Source organism: Delphinapterus leucas, chromosome 16 (assembly GCF_059928025.1).
Source record: "Delphinapterus leucas isolate spDelLeu-1000000601 "Yukka" chromosome 16, BTC_Dleu_Yukka2, whole genome shotgun sequence".
Classification (NCBI taxonomy): domain Eukaryota; kingdom Metazoa; phylum Chordata; class Mammalia; order Artiodactyla; family Monodontidae; genus Delphinapterus; species Delphinapterus leucas.
The window spans coordinates 61,153,773-61,170,315 of record NC_143144.1 but is presented as its reverse complement, the minus strand read 5'-3'; the positions used below and the strand labels follow the sequence as shown (position 1 = coordinate 61,170,315).

General features: G+C 47.1%; 1 protein-coding gene across 3 annotated transcripts in view; it reads left to right on the top strand.

Annotated features, from left to right (window-relative positions):
• The first annotated feature begins 631 nt into the window (after nt 1–631).
• The window catches only part of ACTR1A (actin related protein 1A), a 17,813-nt gene continuing 1,901 nt past the window's right edge, over nt 632–16,543 (top strand). Inside the window, exons 1-10 of one of the 3 annotated variants that reach the window (XM_022568930.2) lie at nt 633–779; nt 9,349–9,413; nt 10,663–10,738; nt 11,442–11,567; nt 12,366–12,490; nt 13,708–13,924; nt 14,653–14,745; nt 15,356–15,530; nt 15,634–15,695; nt 16,415–16,455. In XM_022568930.2, the coding sequence (XP_022424638.1) occupies nt 732–779; nt 9,349–9,413; nt 10,663–10,738; nt 11,442–11,567; nt 12,366–12,490; nt 13,708–13,924; nt 14,653–14,745; nt 15,356–15,530; nt 15,634–15,695; nt 16,415–16,455 (1,028 nt within the window). In that variant the 5' untranslated portion in view covers nt 633–731. Of the gene's footprint in view, nt 780–9,348; nt 9,414–10,467; nt 10,575–10,662; nt 10,739–11,441; nt 11,568–12,365; nt 12,491–13,707; nt 13,925–14,652; nt 14,746–15,355; nt 15,531–15,633; nt 15,696–16,414; nt 16,456–16,543 lie in introns of those variants that run through there. The other 2 variants (XM_089897332.1, XM_089897331.1) reach the window with 2 other exon arrangements.

Sequence of the window (16,543 nt, the reverse complement as noted above, 5' to 3'; positions counted from 1 at the left end):
TAGTTCCAAATGCCAGTCTTCAGACCAATGTTAGCATGTTGCCAAGTTTACACCTATCCAGGAAAAAATGAGAAAATCAACCAAAATGTACTTTTTTTTCAAAAAAAGCAAATTTTATGCAATGTAAATTATTTTTCTTTGTTCTGGGAATAGGTTCCTCCCCATGTGTATTAAAATTTCCTTTTATTAGAGTGTGATGGTAATAGATGTTTAGAAACTGTTTATTTTGTAATAGATGTTTATTAATGTCTTATAGACCCATATGAGAACATGGCAACCTCAAATTGTCCAGGGTAGGGAGTGGAAGGACTCATCTGTAAAATCCAAACATCCATGAGTTACTACTGATCAATCCAAACCGAACTACAGACAAGTACTCAGGATTACATATTTCAGCATGCACTGCGAATCGCTTCAAAGGGACTACGTATCCAGGCATGCAATGCAACCATCAATCGGCGTCCCCTTCTACTTATCTACGGAGACTACAAAGCCCAGGGTACTGTGCGTCGGAAACGCGACGCCCCGTCCCTCAAACTAGGCGGGCCTCCGAAGCCGCCTGGATGGCTTACTCAGGTGCAAGGCATGCTGGGTGTTGTAGTTCTTCGGAAGCGAGGTCGGGCCGCTCCCTGGCCGCCCTGTACCGGCGGCTAGACTGCGCATGTGTGTCAGTGGCCTTAGCGGCGGACCAGGCTGGCAGTTCCTTCCTCAGAAGGAGAGATTCCTCTGCCATGGAGTCCTACGATGTGATCGCCAACCAGCCTGTCGTGATCGACAACGTGAGTTGCATCCCCCTAGCGGGGCTTATGCTCTCCTCCCCGAAGGGATCGCTTCCCGTGTTTCAGTCTGGGCCGCCGGCTCTTTGTCACTGGCCCGGCCTGTCAGGCGGGTTCAGCCGCCGCCGCCTCCGTCCTCCCCCGACCCGTAGTCCGCAGACAGGGCGGCCAGCCGGCCAGCAACCATAGGATGGAGAACCTTGGGATGGATAAAGGGAAGGGTTATAGTCCAGGCGGGGTCCTTGGGCCCTTGGCTCGAGGGGCCTTAACCGCTCTGTGAGCGCCCGGCGCCCGCCCCTCCCCAGTTTCCGATAACTCTATTGGCTCCTCTGGCTCTCCATCTTGACCGATGACCCCGCCTCTGGGCCTTGCAGGATGAGGGCAGCCCTCTGCAGTGATTGGCTCGCGCCCCTGTCGTTCTTCCGGGCCGCCATAGTGTTTCGCCTCTCTAAGGGGCGGGGCGGTGCACGAGGGCTGTTGGGATTGGTTTCTGGGACTCCCAGTGGTGCGGCCTGACTGGCTAGGGCCCGCCTGCTGGTGGAGAAGGGCTAAGTTTCCTTAGATCCCGAGCCGGCCGGGAGGCTTGGCGGTGTACCTGGGTGGGGCCCGAGAGTCAGGTGCCAGAAATGGGCTTAGGATTTCAGTTTTTTCTGTGATTATAAATTACAGAGTTAATAAAAATCGAGAAGAAAGGAGGGTGACAAAGCAAGCAGGGAGATACCTTCCTCTTCGGAACGCCTAGTTTCTGGGGGGAAAAATTACTAAACATAATATTTGCCAGGCGCTCTAGCGCTTACATGGGAGTTTCACATACATTCGAACTGGATCCTCACAAAAACCGGGTGAACAGTTGAGGCAGGAATTTTGGTCCTCGTTTTACAAGTGTGAAAACTGAAGCGCGAAGAGGTAAAAGTGAGCCCAAGGTCGCACAGTGTAGGTGCCCTAAATCCGGTGCTTTATCCATTATTCCTCTTGATAGTACCCCACGCAAATGCATCAGTAGTGACACATGGAAAGAATCTACATACAGCTCTTATTTTCGGCGGAAGGAGGCAGTTGTTAAAAAAAAAAAATGGATTTCTGTCTTCCACCCAAAGGTTTGGTCTCACGGAGATTGGTTGCTACCTTTCTAATCCCCTTCTAAGTCTCTAAATCCCTCCATTGAGGAAAAACTGACAATTCTGTCTTGAAGTGACTGTCAGATTCGCTCCGTTGATTCAGCCCTTTGGACCTTGCGCACTTACAAGGTCCTTTCATTTGCATCATCTCATTTAAGCTTCAACACTGATATGTAGATAGAACTTGAAATATGCAGAAAAGTGAGGCTTGGAGAGGTTAACTAACAGTATTCAAACCACCTGGTTTATGAATTAAGGATCCAAGACTCAGATTGAGATTGGGTTCCAAATTCCTCACTTTTTCCAAGGAAAGGTGCTTCTTTGGTTAGCTTTCCTTCTCTCCAGGAAGGAGGTTGAGCTCAGTGAGACATCTCATGTTGGGGAGCAATTTTTTTTTTTGTCTGCTTCATTAGACTGTTAAACCCTGGTGGGAAAAAAAATGGTATTCCTTCGTTTTTCATTACTCTCTCTTTCCCCACCTCCCTCCCACATACAGTATCTAGGGCCTGCCACCACGATGTGCACATTGGATTTTTAATTTTACTGATGGGTGGGGGGATAAATGACTGAATATCTCTATCACGGTAATAAAAATGTCCCTAAATAAAGAAAGGATTGTGGGGGATGGGGGTAGCCTAGTTAGTTTCTGTACAGGGTTGAGTAGGACTCCTTGTTCTTGATGTTGATTTTCAGAGAACACTATTTCTGTCTTCAGCCAGTCTGTGTGTGCTTCATCTGCCTTTTTCTTAAGTTTTAAAAAGAAAAAAAAAAAGAAATTAGCAATCTCCTGTTTTCATCAGCAGTGCAGAAGGAGTAGTCTGTCCATCCCACCAGATCCTTTGCTTCTGGATTTGTCGGGCAGCAGTTCTCTCTCCATCCGCTTTCTTTAGTCACTTAAGCGAATGCTTCTTAGTTCTTTCTTTCTCTTTCTTGGTAGTGTATTTGAAATGCATCAAAACAGTGGTGCATTTTCAGTTTTAAGACTTAAGGAATAGACTTGCTTTTTTCTGGGAAAACATTTCCTTTATTATGCCAACAATCCCACCAAAAGGTAAAATAGGAGAAACTTAAGTAATTTTCCCACTAGGATTTACTGAGCATCTGCCACAGTTTTAGATATGCGGCCTCACGTAGTTCTTGCTGTTTGATATTTAGAGAGTTTTGTTTTGTTTTGTTTCAAAGTGAAAGATGGATAGGAAAAATCATTTGAAATATTTGAGCCAAATTTATATTTTGAGAATGTGTCTCTAGCAGATTCAACAGCTCCATAGCTTACCATGCTGCCACAATTTTATTTCTGGGCTAAAGAGAGTGTAATTAGGGCTTCCCTGGTGGTGCAGTGGTTAAGAATCCACCTGCCAACGCAGGGGACACGGGTTCGAGCCCTGGTCTGCGAAGATCCCACGCCCGTGTGCCACAACTACTTAGCCTGTGCTCTAGAGCCCACGAGCCACAGCTACTGAGCCTGCGTGCCACAACTACTGAAACCCGGGCGCCTAGAGCCCATGCTCCACAGCAAGAGAAGCCACCACAATGAGAAGCCCACGCACTGTGACGAAAAGTAGCCCCCGCTCGCCGCAACTAGAGAAAGTCTGCGTGCAGCAACACTCAATGCAGCCAAAAATAAATAAATAAATAAACCAACAAACAAGCATAAGTCATTCTTCCCAAAGGCATATCATAGATAGTAATACAAGAAAGAGGAGGACAGCTCCCAGGCCATATTCTGAGGACCACAACACTTTGATTAGAATACTATGTTTATTCTGAAGCTCAAATCTTTGTGAAGATCTTGAAGGTTAAGTTCTTTCCTAAAATGGATCAATATTCTGGTCAATTTTAAGATTGTCTTCATGACCATACTGTGTGGGCCTAAATGCAGGAACAATACCAGATCTTTACAGGTTTTTCAAGCTAAGAATTTAACTGTTTGGGGGGAATGTTATGCTGCCTCAGCCCCCTTTTTGAAAAGTGGGATACTTTAAACACACAGAAAAGTTCAGAGAAGTATATAACAAGCACCCATGTAGCATGTCTTCCACCCAGATTTAATAAATGTCATTTGCCATATTTGCTTCATATTTTTTTAGGAAATAAAACGTTACAGATATAATTGAAGTCTCTTTGTACCCATCTACAATCCCATCCTTTCTTTCTGGTCCAGACATAACCCCAGAAGCAAACCATCATCGTAAAATTGATGTGCTCCTTTCCATCCATGATTTTATGGACACATGTATTTTATAATGTGTGTGTGTACAGTATTTATGTTTTGAATTTTTACTTAAGTGTTATCATCTTATTTGCCAGCTCTCCTTATTATAGAAAATTTCAAATATAAACAAAAGGAGGAGGAATAGTATAGCAAACATCCACATATCCATCGCCTCGCCGAAATGGTTATCAACTCTCGGTCAATCTACATTCCCACCCACTTCCCACTTCCACACTCTTTTATTTTATTATTTATTTATTTATTTTTGTTGCACCAGTTCTTAGTTGTGGCAGGCGGGTTCCTTAGTTGTGGTATGCATTGGGGATCTAGTTCCCTGACAAGGGATCGAACCCTGGCCCCCTGCATTGGGAGTGCGGAGTCTTATCCACTGCGCCACCAGGGAAGTCCCCACACTCTTTTAAAAACATAACCAATATACTATTATCAAACCTAATAAAATTAATAATAATTCCTTAATATCATCAAATATCTAGTCAATGTTCAAATTTCATAATTGTCTCATTTTTTTAAACAATTTGTCATCAGCTCTTTTTTTTTTTGACATCTTTATCGGAGTATAATTGCTTTACAATGGTGTGTTACTTTCTGCTTTATAACAAAGTGAGTTAGCTATACATATACATATATTCCCGTATCTCCTCCCGCTTGCATCTCGCCTCCCAACCTCCCTATCCCACCCCTCTAGGTGGTCACACAGCACTGAGCTGATCTCCCTGTGCTATGCGACTGCTTCCCACTAGCTATCTATTTCACATTTGGTAGTGTATATAAGTCCATGCCACTCTCTCACTTTGTCCCAGCTTACCCTTATCCCTCCACGTGTCCTCAAGTCCATTCTCTACATCTGCGTCTTTATTCCTGTCCTGCCCCTAGGTTCTTCGGAACCATTTTTTTTTAGATTCCATATATATGTGTTAGCATACAATATTTGTTTTCCTCCTTCTGACTTACTTCACTCCATATGACAGACTCTAGGTCCATCCACCTCACTACAAATAACTCAATTTCGTTTCTTTTTATGGTTGAGTAATATTCCATTGTATATATGTGCCACATCTTCTTTATCCATTCATCTGTTGATTGTCATCAGCTCTTAAGATCTGCTGATTCACTTAAGTTTAAGGGACACTAGAATTAGCTGAGGAAATGGAAGTCAATATATTTATGTAACACCATCACTTGTGGTGTGACTTTCAGGCTGTTGGTTATACAACTGCAGCAAGAATCCATCCGTAGTTTGACGGAGAGAGTGAAGAGGAGGTGGCTTGCAGAGATAATCTCACTATTCAATTATGTATATTTTGAGAGCCACGGATGTGCTTCACATCAAGCTAGAAAGCATGTCTAGAATAGGGGTCTCGAACTCAATGCCTGCGGAGGCCAAGCAGATACATTAAAAAAGTCGTGGGGGCCAGGGGGAGAAGGTAGCCTTAACAACAGTGTGAGGAATCTGAAAGGTGCATTGGGCACACCTGACCAAAGGGCCAGCTGCTTCTCATTTCCAACCAGTTGTCCCAATGTAGGAATGCAGACCCAGTGTTGCCATATCTTCTGATTTTTCAAGAGAAATCAGAAGTATTAAATTTCATGTGCAATCTCTAATTTTTTAACTGTTAGAAGTTAATGTAAAAGTAGTTTGTGGTCTATGGAGACAGAAAGTAGATTAGTAGTTGCCTAGGGCTGGGGGTTGGTGGTGGTAAGGACGGAGAGTGGCTGCTAATGGATACAGCGTTTCTTTGGGGGATGATGACAAAGTTTTAAAATTAGATTGTGGTGAATGATTGTACACCCTGTGAATATACTAAGAACCATTGAATTACACACCTTAAATGGGTAGATTGTACAGCATGTGAATTTTATCTCAATAAAGTTGTTTTTAAAAAACTACCTTATGGGGGACTTCCCTGGTGGCTCAGTAGTTAAGAATCCGCCTGCCAATGCAGGGGACACAGGTTCGAGCCCCGGTCAGGGAAGATCCCACATGCCGCGGAGCAACTAAGCCTGTGTGCCATAACTACTGAGCCTGCGCTCTAGAGCCCAATGAGCCACAACTACTGAAGCCCGCGCGCCTAGAGCCCGTGCTCCACAACAAGAGAAGTCACCTCAATGAGAAGCCCACGCACCACAACAAAGAACAGCCGCAAATAGAGAAAACCCATGTGCACCAACAAAGACCCAACACAGCCAAAAATAAATTAATTAATTAATTTTTTTAAAAAAACTACTTTGTGGGCCAAACAAAATATGTCTTTGGGCCAAAATGGGCCACCAATATCCTGGAATCTGAGGCTCCACCTCTCAGCGTCCTCTTCCCACTTGTAAAATGTCAGACAGCTAGCCTCCTTCCCAGCATGTCAAGAATAATCAGTGCTTAGGATAAGGTTGCCCAAGCCACAAGGCCTATAGCCAGCAGGTACTGGGAGAGCCTTGCTGAAGGATTTGCTATTTGTTTGCCTGCATCAGAAGGAGAGTGGTGGCTGGCAGCAGACTCGAGTCCCCCAAATCAAATGTTTAATGAGACTACTTTTTCAAGTAGCTTCTAAAAGGCATTTGTTTACTTGGCTTTGCCAGAGTGAATAACAAAGAGAGTGGCAGCTCATTTGCCAGGTATACAGTTCCTAGTTACAAATACTGTTAAAGAAATTGACATGACCCTGAAGAAATTGACATGCCCCTTTTATATGCTCTTATGGTATGGCTTGCGAAGAAGAGAGGCAACTCAGCCGGCTCCCCCATCCCCACACATTCTTCACCCATTCTTCAGCTGGCCTGCCAGGCAGCTCGTGGAGCTGCAGGGACAAGCTGGGTCTGGTTCCACCCTGTGCATCATTCCCAACCCTGCCTTCGCCTTCCCTGTACCACCTCTGCCTGGGGCTTCTGGCATTCCAGCTGCTCATTCAGGTTCCATACTTTAGGCTTCATCAGCTCAATCATTTGAGCTTGGTTTTCATTTTAGTCAACCAGCATCTATTCAAGTACCTTGCACATGTGAGATACTGCAGATATACAGAGTCTCTGACTTCAAGGAATTTGCGCTGAAAAGAAACAAGAGTGGAAACCACAAATTCGAATAGAAAGCAGAATGAGGGGACTTCCCTGGCAGCCCAGTGGTTAAAACTTCGCCTTCCAATGCAGGGGGTGCGGGTTCGATCCCTGGTTGGGGAGCTAAGAGCCCACATGCCTCATGGCCAAAAAAAAATAAAATAAAATAAAACAGAAGCAATATTGTAACAAATTCAATAAAGACTTAAAAAATGGTCCACATCAAAAGTATATATATATGTTTTTTTAAAGAAAAGCAGAATGAAATTTATGCTACCTAGTAAAACAGGTAATGGTGATTTGGGGAGATAATAGGAAGAGGATAATTAATTCCAACTGGGGATTATTCTTCAGGAGCAAGGCGGTGGTATTTGAACTGGGCATTTTATACTCTTGCCGGGAAGATGGAGAGAAAGAAAAGAACCTAACATCTTACTCTGCTTTGTCACTCAGCCTCCAGTCCTTTTGCTAGTAAACTCAAAATCAAATATCCAGGAAAATCATCTCTTAAAAATATCTAGGAACTTTCCTGGCGATCCAGTTGTTAACACTGCGCTTCTACTGTGGGAGGTACAGGATCAATCCCTGGTCAGGGAACTAAGATCCTGTATGCCCCGTAGTCTGAAGCACAGACTCTAGATTACTTTTCTTGTTTTCAACCTCTACCAGGAGATCCAGTTAGTCTGCTGGCATCACCACACCCAGATGAAGGCAGTGGGCAATTATTGGAAGCTTGAGCTCACAAGTTCCCAGAGTTCTCTTGTACAGTGTTATTTTCACTAGCTGTGCTGCTGTCCCAGGGCCCTTGGGTTTGCAGTAAGATAGTCTTTTCCTCCTTCCCGGTCTTTGAGCTCAGTTTACAGCTGCGCCTTTTTCAGGCTCCTTGCTGTTCTGCCTAGGCCAATGGGTTTGCACATTGTCTCCTGTTTTCTCTGTTGGCAGATGCTCCTGCTGTCTTAGAGAACTGGCTTGCCCTGCTCTCCTCCCATACTGCTTTCCCTGTCCTTCAACCACTTCTTACCTCCTCCCTCTGTCTTGCTACAATCAGGTACCAGGATGACCCATCTCACCCCACCCCAGCCCCTGCCCTTCTCCTATAGAAGAGCAGAAATAAGAGACAGAGAGGGATCCAGGGCTGTTGCCAGGAAGCCTTTGGTACCAAGGTAACCTTGGCTAGTTAGCTCTCCTGATGTGTTTACTGCTTGCTGTGTAGGTCCTGGAAATATCAATATTACACTCGTCCCAGGAGAAGTGGTCACCATGCAGCAGGAAAAGGCTTGCCCTAATTACACTTGCAGCTACAAACTGTGTTGGGGGGTGGAAGGACGAGGGTATCAGGTGTGGTGGCAGAAGAATTAAGAAGGAAGAAAACAGGGTGAATCTCAAGCAGTATCAGACCTCGACATCTGTCCTGCGTGGAGTTGATGTCCAGAGTCAATGTTTACTTTGGCTGGGCCCGGGTGGTACCAGAGGTGATGGTGGGAGACATCAGATTCTTCTCAGACAGTGCTTTAGGGCTTTCCTGCTCTTTACCTCAAGAGACCAACAAGTAAAGCAAAGCATAGTGAAAAAACAAAACAACAACCACAAACCCCCCACAAAGCATAGTGGTCTGCCCCTGTAGTCAGAACCAGACAACGTATGTCATATTGGAGTTAACTTCAAGTATGGCAGCGCTCGTGGTGGTGTCTGTCATAGAGGCCTTGGAGGGCAGGGATAGTCTGGGTCTGAGCTGGGAAAGTAGGTTAGAAGTGTTCCACGATGGTGTAACAGAATCATGCGCTCTTCCCTCCTTGGTTATATTCCTAAACTTGGCTGCTTTGGTGCTTCTAGTCACTTTCCTCTTCTCTCCTCAAGAGTTCTTTTTTTTTCCCCTTTATTAATATTAATTTCCCTTTTTAATTCCGAAAGTAAAACATGTTCAATGTAGAAAAGTCAAAGAATACATAAAAATCAAATAGAGTATGCAATAGAAATGCCCCTCACCATCCCCAGCCCCACTGCCCTCCCTTTGGTGTGTGTTCACTGTTCAGATTCTCATACAAGTGGATATAGTATACATAAGTATAAGGTCTCTCTCTTTAAAGTAAAAGTGGAACCATATTATACATACTGTATGATATATATCTCCTCTTTTTTGTGTGATATTGTGACTTCTCTTTCTCTCTCTCCTCAGGGATCCGGTGTGATTAAAGCTGGTTTTGCTGGTGATCAGATCCCCAAATACTGCTTTCCAAACTAGTAAGTCATTCTGTAGCTTAGTCAGAAGCTTTGGAGGCTTGTCAGCTTTATTATGGCGTCAGCCCTCCATCTTTTAGGGAGAAAGGATCTCTCATTTGGGTCAGTCTTGGTACTCAAAACAACAAGCGAGGGACAGGAGCTGGCTTTTGGAGTAAGCAGACAGTTGCCTGCAGGGTACAATCCAAGAGGTGAATTTTTTTTAATTTGATTTTATCTGATGCCAAAAATGTTATCATTGGTGACTCATTGCTTTGGATGACAGTCTCTTCGTGGAACCCTCTTCTTAAAATTCTCCTATCACCGAGGATGGGGTTTAACATTAAACCATACCTACCATCCTAGTGAGAATGAGTTTTTGTTTTTTTTTATATAAGTTTATTTATTTTTATTTTTGGCTGCATTGGTCTTCGTTGCTGCGCACGGGCTTTCTCTAGTTGCGGCACGAGGGCTTCTCATTGCAGTGGCTTCTCTTGTTGTGGAGCACGGGCTCTAAGCACGCGGGCTTCAGTAGTTGTGGCACGCGGGCTCTAGAGTGCAGGCTCAGTAGTTGTGGTACACGGGCATAGTTGCTCCACAGCATGTGGGATCTTCCCGGACCAGGGCTTGAACCCGTGTCCCCTGTGTTGGCAGGCAGGTTCTTAACCACTGTGCCACCGGGGAAGCCCAAGGATGAGTTTTTTTCTCAGCACTTTCTTCCTGAGGCAGAGAGATTGCAGGCAGGAAAAGGGCACGGGTGCCTGGGAAAGGGGCTCAAAGCAGTAGAAAAAGGAAGAAAGGCCATCTGTCAGTTACAACATCACAGTTTTCCTTAATAGGAGGCCTGGGCAGGAGGCTAAGGAGACAAAAACTTTTTGAGTTAATCGATCTAAATGAATTCTTGTTTCCCTGTCTCTCTTGATCTGCATATATACTGTGGAAAAAGAAGAACTAGAGGTATTGAATCCTCCAGAATTTGTTTTAATAACTTATAATATATAAATATATGAAATATATGAAATACAAATGACTTAAAATAATAAATACAAAAAAATAAAATAATACATGTTTATTATAGAAATTGTGGGAAGTGCAGAAAAGCAGAAAGAGGAAAATCAAAATCAACTATAATCTCATTCCTCAACAATAATCACAGTAGAATTGAGTATATTTCTTCCCATCCAAGTACGTGCATCAGTACATCCTTCCCGTGTCTTGTCATGTGTTGTGTCATGAAATGAAAAGTGATGGTCCTCCCTGCTCTCTTTTGTAGTGTGGGCAGACCCAAACACGTTCGTGTCATGGCAGGTGCCCTCGAAGGCGACATCTTCATTGGCCCCAAAGCAGAGGTAATCCCCAGTCCTACTGAAGAAGCCTCAAGCCAGCAGGGGACCTTCATTGTTCCCCACTCGGGCAGTGTCCCACAGTGGGACATGGCCACGAGTAAAAGGAGCAATTTCCTCTTGAACTCTGCCCTTTCACTCTCTCATTCTAGAGAGAGTAAACCTAGTTGGTTTCTTTCCCCCAGGAACAGCCTCTGGTTTTGGAGAAAAAATATCTGGAACCCCACTTTGGGAAATAGAGACCAGTCTAGAAAAGAGGGCTTTCGCTTCATTGCCAATGATTAAGTTGACTGGCTTCGTTATTTTTTTGGCAGAAGTGATTGGGGGGAGATTCTAGCTGGGATACCCTGGGGATAAGTTAATTAGCACAGTTTGGCAGTTAATTAGCACAGTTTTCCTCAGGCAGCTTCTAGAAGCAGAACAACAGAATCATTGTTGCCAACCTTGGTTGCAAACGCCAGGAGATTGTGTCCTGGAACCAGGCAATGAGGAGGGTGCCACCCAGCGGCCCACGGAAATGCAGAAGCCCTCTGCTTTGCCAGCTGGTTGGGCACTGAGTACAGTTGGCAGCATACAGCTTAGAGACTTGGAGGCTGGGTGGCCTGCCCTTAGCTGTGGTTGAGGACTGCAGGCCCTGGAAGAGCAGGGCCCACCTGGCAGCCCTGCTGAGAGGCTGGCTGTTGCTGTAAGTGCTGCTCTCTGCCCCCAGGAGCACCGAGGACTGCTCTCCATCCGCTACCCCATGGAGCACGGCATCGTCAAGGACTGGAACGACATGGAGCGCATCTGGCAATACGTCTATTCTAAGGACCAGCTGCAGACTTTCTCAGAGGAGGTGAGGGTCCTGTGTTCAGGGTGCCCCTGCAGGGTTTGCAGAGCAGGCAGAGCCCCTACCCCAGAGATGAGGCGGATGACGATGATAACTGCCACGAGCGTTTGAGTCTTATGTTCTAGGCACCAGGCCATGTGCTTTCCAGACATGTTTGCATTTAATCTTCACAGCATTCCTATGAGATACAGGTAGTATTATCTCCATTTTATAAACAAGGGAACAGAAGGTCAGAGAAGCCAGTGGTGTTTTTAAGATCACCCAGTGAATAGAGTAGTAGAGCTGGGATTCAAACCCACGTCTTTCAGACTTCAGAGCCTATACTCTTTACCTTCTAAGAAAGGAAGTCTCAACTCAGAAACACAAAAGGAAGGTGCATACTAGGCTTATCAGAATTTCCAGGGGAGGGATATGTTCCATTTTTTAAAAGTACAGTCAATATTGAAATTTAATTTTCTATTTTGAAAAAAATTTTTTAACTATTATTTTTATCGTAATAATTCCAAATTTAGAGTTTAGCAAAATCTTGACAACTGGAGCTATACAGTAGGTACAAGGACCTATATAAGAATCTTGGAAGACAAGGAGGGGAGTAAGGGATGAGGACAGAATGAGACTTTAAAGGGGGTATGAATTTAGAAAGTTGAGAAGCTGACTTCGGTGGGGATAGGTGACAAGCCCAGTTTGTCCTTTTTTGGAGAGAGGCTGACAAAGGTCGCCTGAGCTCTCCAACCAGCCACACAGTACTAATGAGGGGTGGGAATCTGGCCTCGCCCTGATTGCCGTCTGGGCATCTTTCACCAGCATCCTGTGCTCCTGACAGAGGCGCCTTTAAACCCGCGGAAAAACCGGGAACGAGCTGCTGAAGTTTTCTTCGAGACCTTCAATGTGCCAGCCCTTTTCATCTCCATGCAAGCTGTGCTCAGCCTGTGAGTAGCAGCTGGCTGGCTAGCCTGGCCCCTTGCGGGGAAAGCAGTCCTTTGGCAGAGTCGAGGCTGCCTCTCCTTTGGGTTGGTTCAGAGTCACCTGAACATCTCTGCCAGGGAAGGTTGGATGGTGCGAAAGACAGCATTGAGGCTGTTTTCCAGTCTCGTAACTCCCTGCTGGTTTGGTGCCAGAGGCTCTCCACTCAGCCTGCTGGGAAGGCCATGTGCTGCAACAGCTCTCCCTGCAGGCCCCTGTAATGACTTCGGGTATTATTTCAGGGCCTACTTGTGCCGGGTGCTATGCAAGCCTGGTGATAGGGTCGTGATGAAAACACCTCTGTGTTCCCTGTTCTCACACCCCCGTCTTTCTGTCATGCTCCCAACCTGCCTCACACCAGGGTTAGGTATATTGCCGAGATCGTACACTGGTGACCTACAGACGGCATGTGTTTGGCCCCATTAAAAAATTGTGAGCCAGCATTTAAAAATTAGGACATTTCCTATCAAAATCCAAATTTTCGGCTTCTCTGAAAAAATGGGAAGATCTGATAATGCTGGGCCTGCACTCCTCTAGAACAAAAATCAGCTGGAGCTGAAATAAAGTAGCAGCTGCACTTTAGATAGGGCTTGCAAACTTGACTTCACCACAGTCTCTCCATTCCCTGTTGTCCTCCCAACACGAAGGCAGAATGTCAGTTGCTATTTATGAAGCATTGTGGGTTTTTCCCCTCATATCACAGAAATATATGTCTGTACTCTTGTCCTTACCAAAAGAGAAAATACTAAGGACAGACCTAGAGGGCCATGTGGGAAGAAGCTAGTTGTTTATGAAAGTGAAGATATTATTTTCTTTTACTCATTCACTTTTCCTGCCTGACCCCTGTAGGCATTTGAGTTTTGTCCTCTTGTCTAGAGAGTAAAAACTGTCCCTCAGGCTGGGTCCCTGAAGCAGTTGAAGGCCAGGCCATCTCCTGCGGTTAGAAGGCCTGCTCTTCTGGGGGTTGGGGAAGGAGCTTGGAGAGGCTCAGCCCCTTTCCTTCAGACACTACAGGCTTGCTTGCTTCAGTACTCAGGCTGCCTTCGTACTTAGTCCAGTCGAAGGCTTCTGGAGAAGGCAGGCCCCAGCTTTAGTTTAGCTGACACTGAACTCTAGCAAGAAGTGAGTTTCTTCCCCGAGTGAGGAGGCAGGGGTTGGTGATGGTTTGCCCCCTTTGCTTCAGTTATGCCACCGGCAGGACCACGGGTGTGGTGCTGGATTCTGGGGATGGCGTCACCCACGCCGTGCCCATTTACGAGGGCTTTGCCATGCCCCACTCAATCATGCGCATCGACATCGCTGGCCGGGACGTCTCTCGCTTCCTTCGCCTCTACCTGCGCAAGGAAGGCTATGATTTCCACTCATCCTCCGAGTTTGAGATTGTCAAGGCCATAAAAGAAGTAAGTGTTGCCCCCGTGGGCCCAGGGCTGGGAGAGGGAATGGGAATAGCAGCCAGGACCTCCGTGACCTGAAGTGAAGAGCGGCGAAGCTCCTGTCCTGGGGATCAGGCTCTGCCCTCCCCAGCCAGGCCTCCTGGCAGCTGTGTGGTCTCCAGCTGGGTCCCCTGACCCTGACGGATTCACCTTCCAAAGTGCTGCCGTCTTGTGGTAGAAAGGGAGCTGCCTCTATTTCCTAAGCCGGGTGATGAGCACACCCATGCTCCTTTACTTAATGCTTTTTATACATTACGTACAAATTACATACGTTCTTTTACATCCTTGAAGAAGTCAGAATACTTTTTTCTTTTTTGGTAAAATGAACCCTCCTGCCACCTATAGCTCTAGGAGACCTCGGAGCTGGGTAGGCGGTACCCAGAACCGTATGAGTAGTAGGAGAAAAACACCTGAGTCTGGACTAAAATTAGGGTGTGGTCTCAGACCCAAATCCAGAAAGCTGAGTTGCCACGCTTGCGCAGCAGGAAGGTGGAGCAGGTGAAAACGATATCCTAAGAAAGGGCAGGGAGATTTCGGTCAGCGCTCACTGGGCGGCACTTAGCATATGCAGCTCTAACGACCTTTAGGGCAGTCACTGCAATGGGCAGATTTCTGCAGCAGCACATCACTCCCGGGGGCTTTGACTGGGTAGGCGCCAGGTTTCCTGCCTGCCTGACTTGTGCTTCGTTCTGCAGAGAGCCTGCTACCTATCCATAAACCCCCAGAAGGATGAGACGCTAGAGACGGAGAAGGCACAGTACTACCTGCCCGACGGCAGCACCATTGAGGTAGGTGTCCGGACCTCTCCTCTCAGGCCCCCCAGGCCCCAAAAGCTCTGGGCCCAAACCAGACTTCCCACGGGCAGGCTGGAGTCAGGTCCTTCACACCATCTGCCTGGAGCAGCATAGCTCTTGAGCCGCAGCATCTCCTGCAGAGCGAGGTGCCAGGGACTTTGCTTGTCCTGTGTGGAGGGGAGGAGGCACCAGAGGCATCTTCCTAGGTCGGAATGGGACTAGGAAGGGTGAGGTAGAGTGCTGTCCTTAACCACTTAGGCACAGTGTAGGGTGAGTTCCATCTCCCTGGACCTCCACTGATAGGAAGAAATTTCCACAAATGAATGAATCCATCTATTAAGTGTCTGGCCGGCAAGTGCCAGAGCTAGGATTACGCACAGGAGCTTCCTCTCTGTAGTTTCCCAGGAGCCCTGTTTGTTCCTTTTTGTTCCCAGGAGCCCTCTCTTTGTTCTTCTTTGTGCCCTTGACGTACAAGGTCTTGCCTGAGCGTGGCCTTCCTAGCCACCTGGTTACTAAGCCATGGGCAGAGGGCCCTCTTTCATTCCCACTCCCAGAGGGACCTCAGCCCCCACCCCAGCCTGAGAAGCTTGCGGCCCCCCCGCAGATTGGTCCTTCCCGATTCCGGGCACCTGAGCTGCTGTTCAGGCCGGACCTGATCGGCGAGGAGAGCGAGGGCATCCATGAGGTGCTGGTGTTCGCCATCCAGAAGTCTGACATGGACCTGCGGCGCACACTTTTCTCTAACATCGTCCTTTCGGGAGGCTCCACCCTGTTCAAAGGTTGGTCTTTGCTCTCAGCGCCCTTCCCCAGGAAGCTTCCACATACTGCTGGGCCCCGATGCCCAGGGAATTGACGTGAGATTCTCCTTTCCTGCCCATTCAGGTTTTGGTGACAGGCTATTGAGTGAAGTGAAGAAATTGGCTCCGAAAGATGTGAAGATCAGGGTAGGAGCATGCTGGGGGCGGGGCCAGGGGCGGGGTGGAACTGAGCCTCCCAGGATCTGGAGGGCCATGTGGCGTGGCCTCCCCTCCTGCTCTGCCCCAAGTTTTTTGGGCACCGCCAGATGGCTCCCAGCTTCTACTCTGCCCCTGAAGCCCACCAGAGGGGAGGACCCCTCTTCACTCTCCGTCTTCACAAAAGGGGGCAGTTCTGATACCCAGATGTGGCAGGGTGCTAGGCTGAGGGCCCCACACGTGGTCTTTCAGGGAAACGGTGACACTGACAGGAGACTGACTCTGACTGCTCCCCTGTGACACAGTCTAACGTCTCAGTGACTGCTGAGGAGAGCTGGCCTGCCTAAGGGGGGATCCTGAATGGAGGAGTGTGGTTCTTGCCACCACACTGGGGCTTCCCACCAGCCCCCGCCGGAGCCAAATCTTGCCCCCAGATAGCCCCAGCTTCCCTGGGAGCCATAGATACTTAGGGATGCCGGGAACCTGTTTCTTCAGACGAGCAGGCTGGCCACAGTACCTCCCAGAGAGGCCACAGGGTCCAGCAGGGACATAACTTAAAGCCTGTTTTATGAAATATATCCACTGAAATGTATCCATGTATCCACCGGCTCTCACTGGCGGTGAGAAGTGGCCATAAAGGTGAGTAGTGGCAGGGAAAGTGAGAGGGGAGGATGGACGTCTCAGATTCCTCTTTCCACCCACCCCTGCAGATATCTGCACCGCAAGAGAGACTGTATTCCACATGGATTGGGTGAGTAGCTCTTCTGGGCATAAGAGCGGAACAGGAAGCAAAGGCATTGATTACCCCTCACCACCCCATCCCTTTAAAGAAAAGCCTG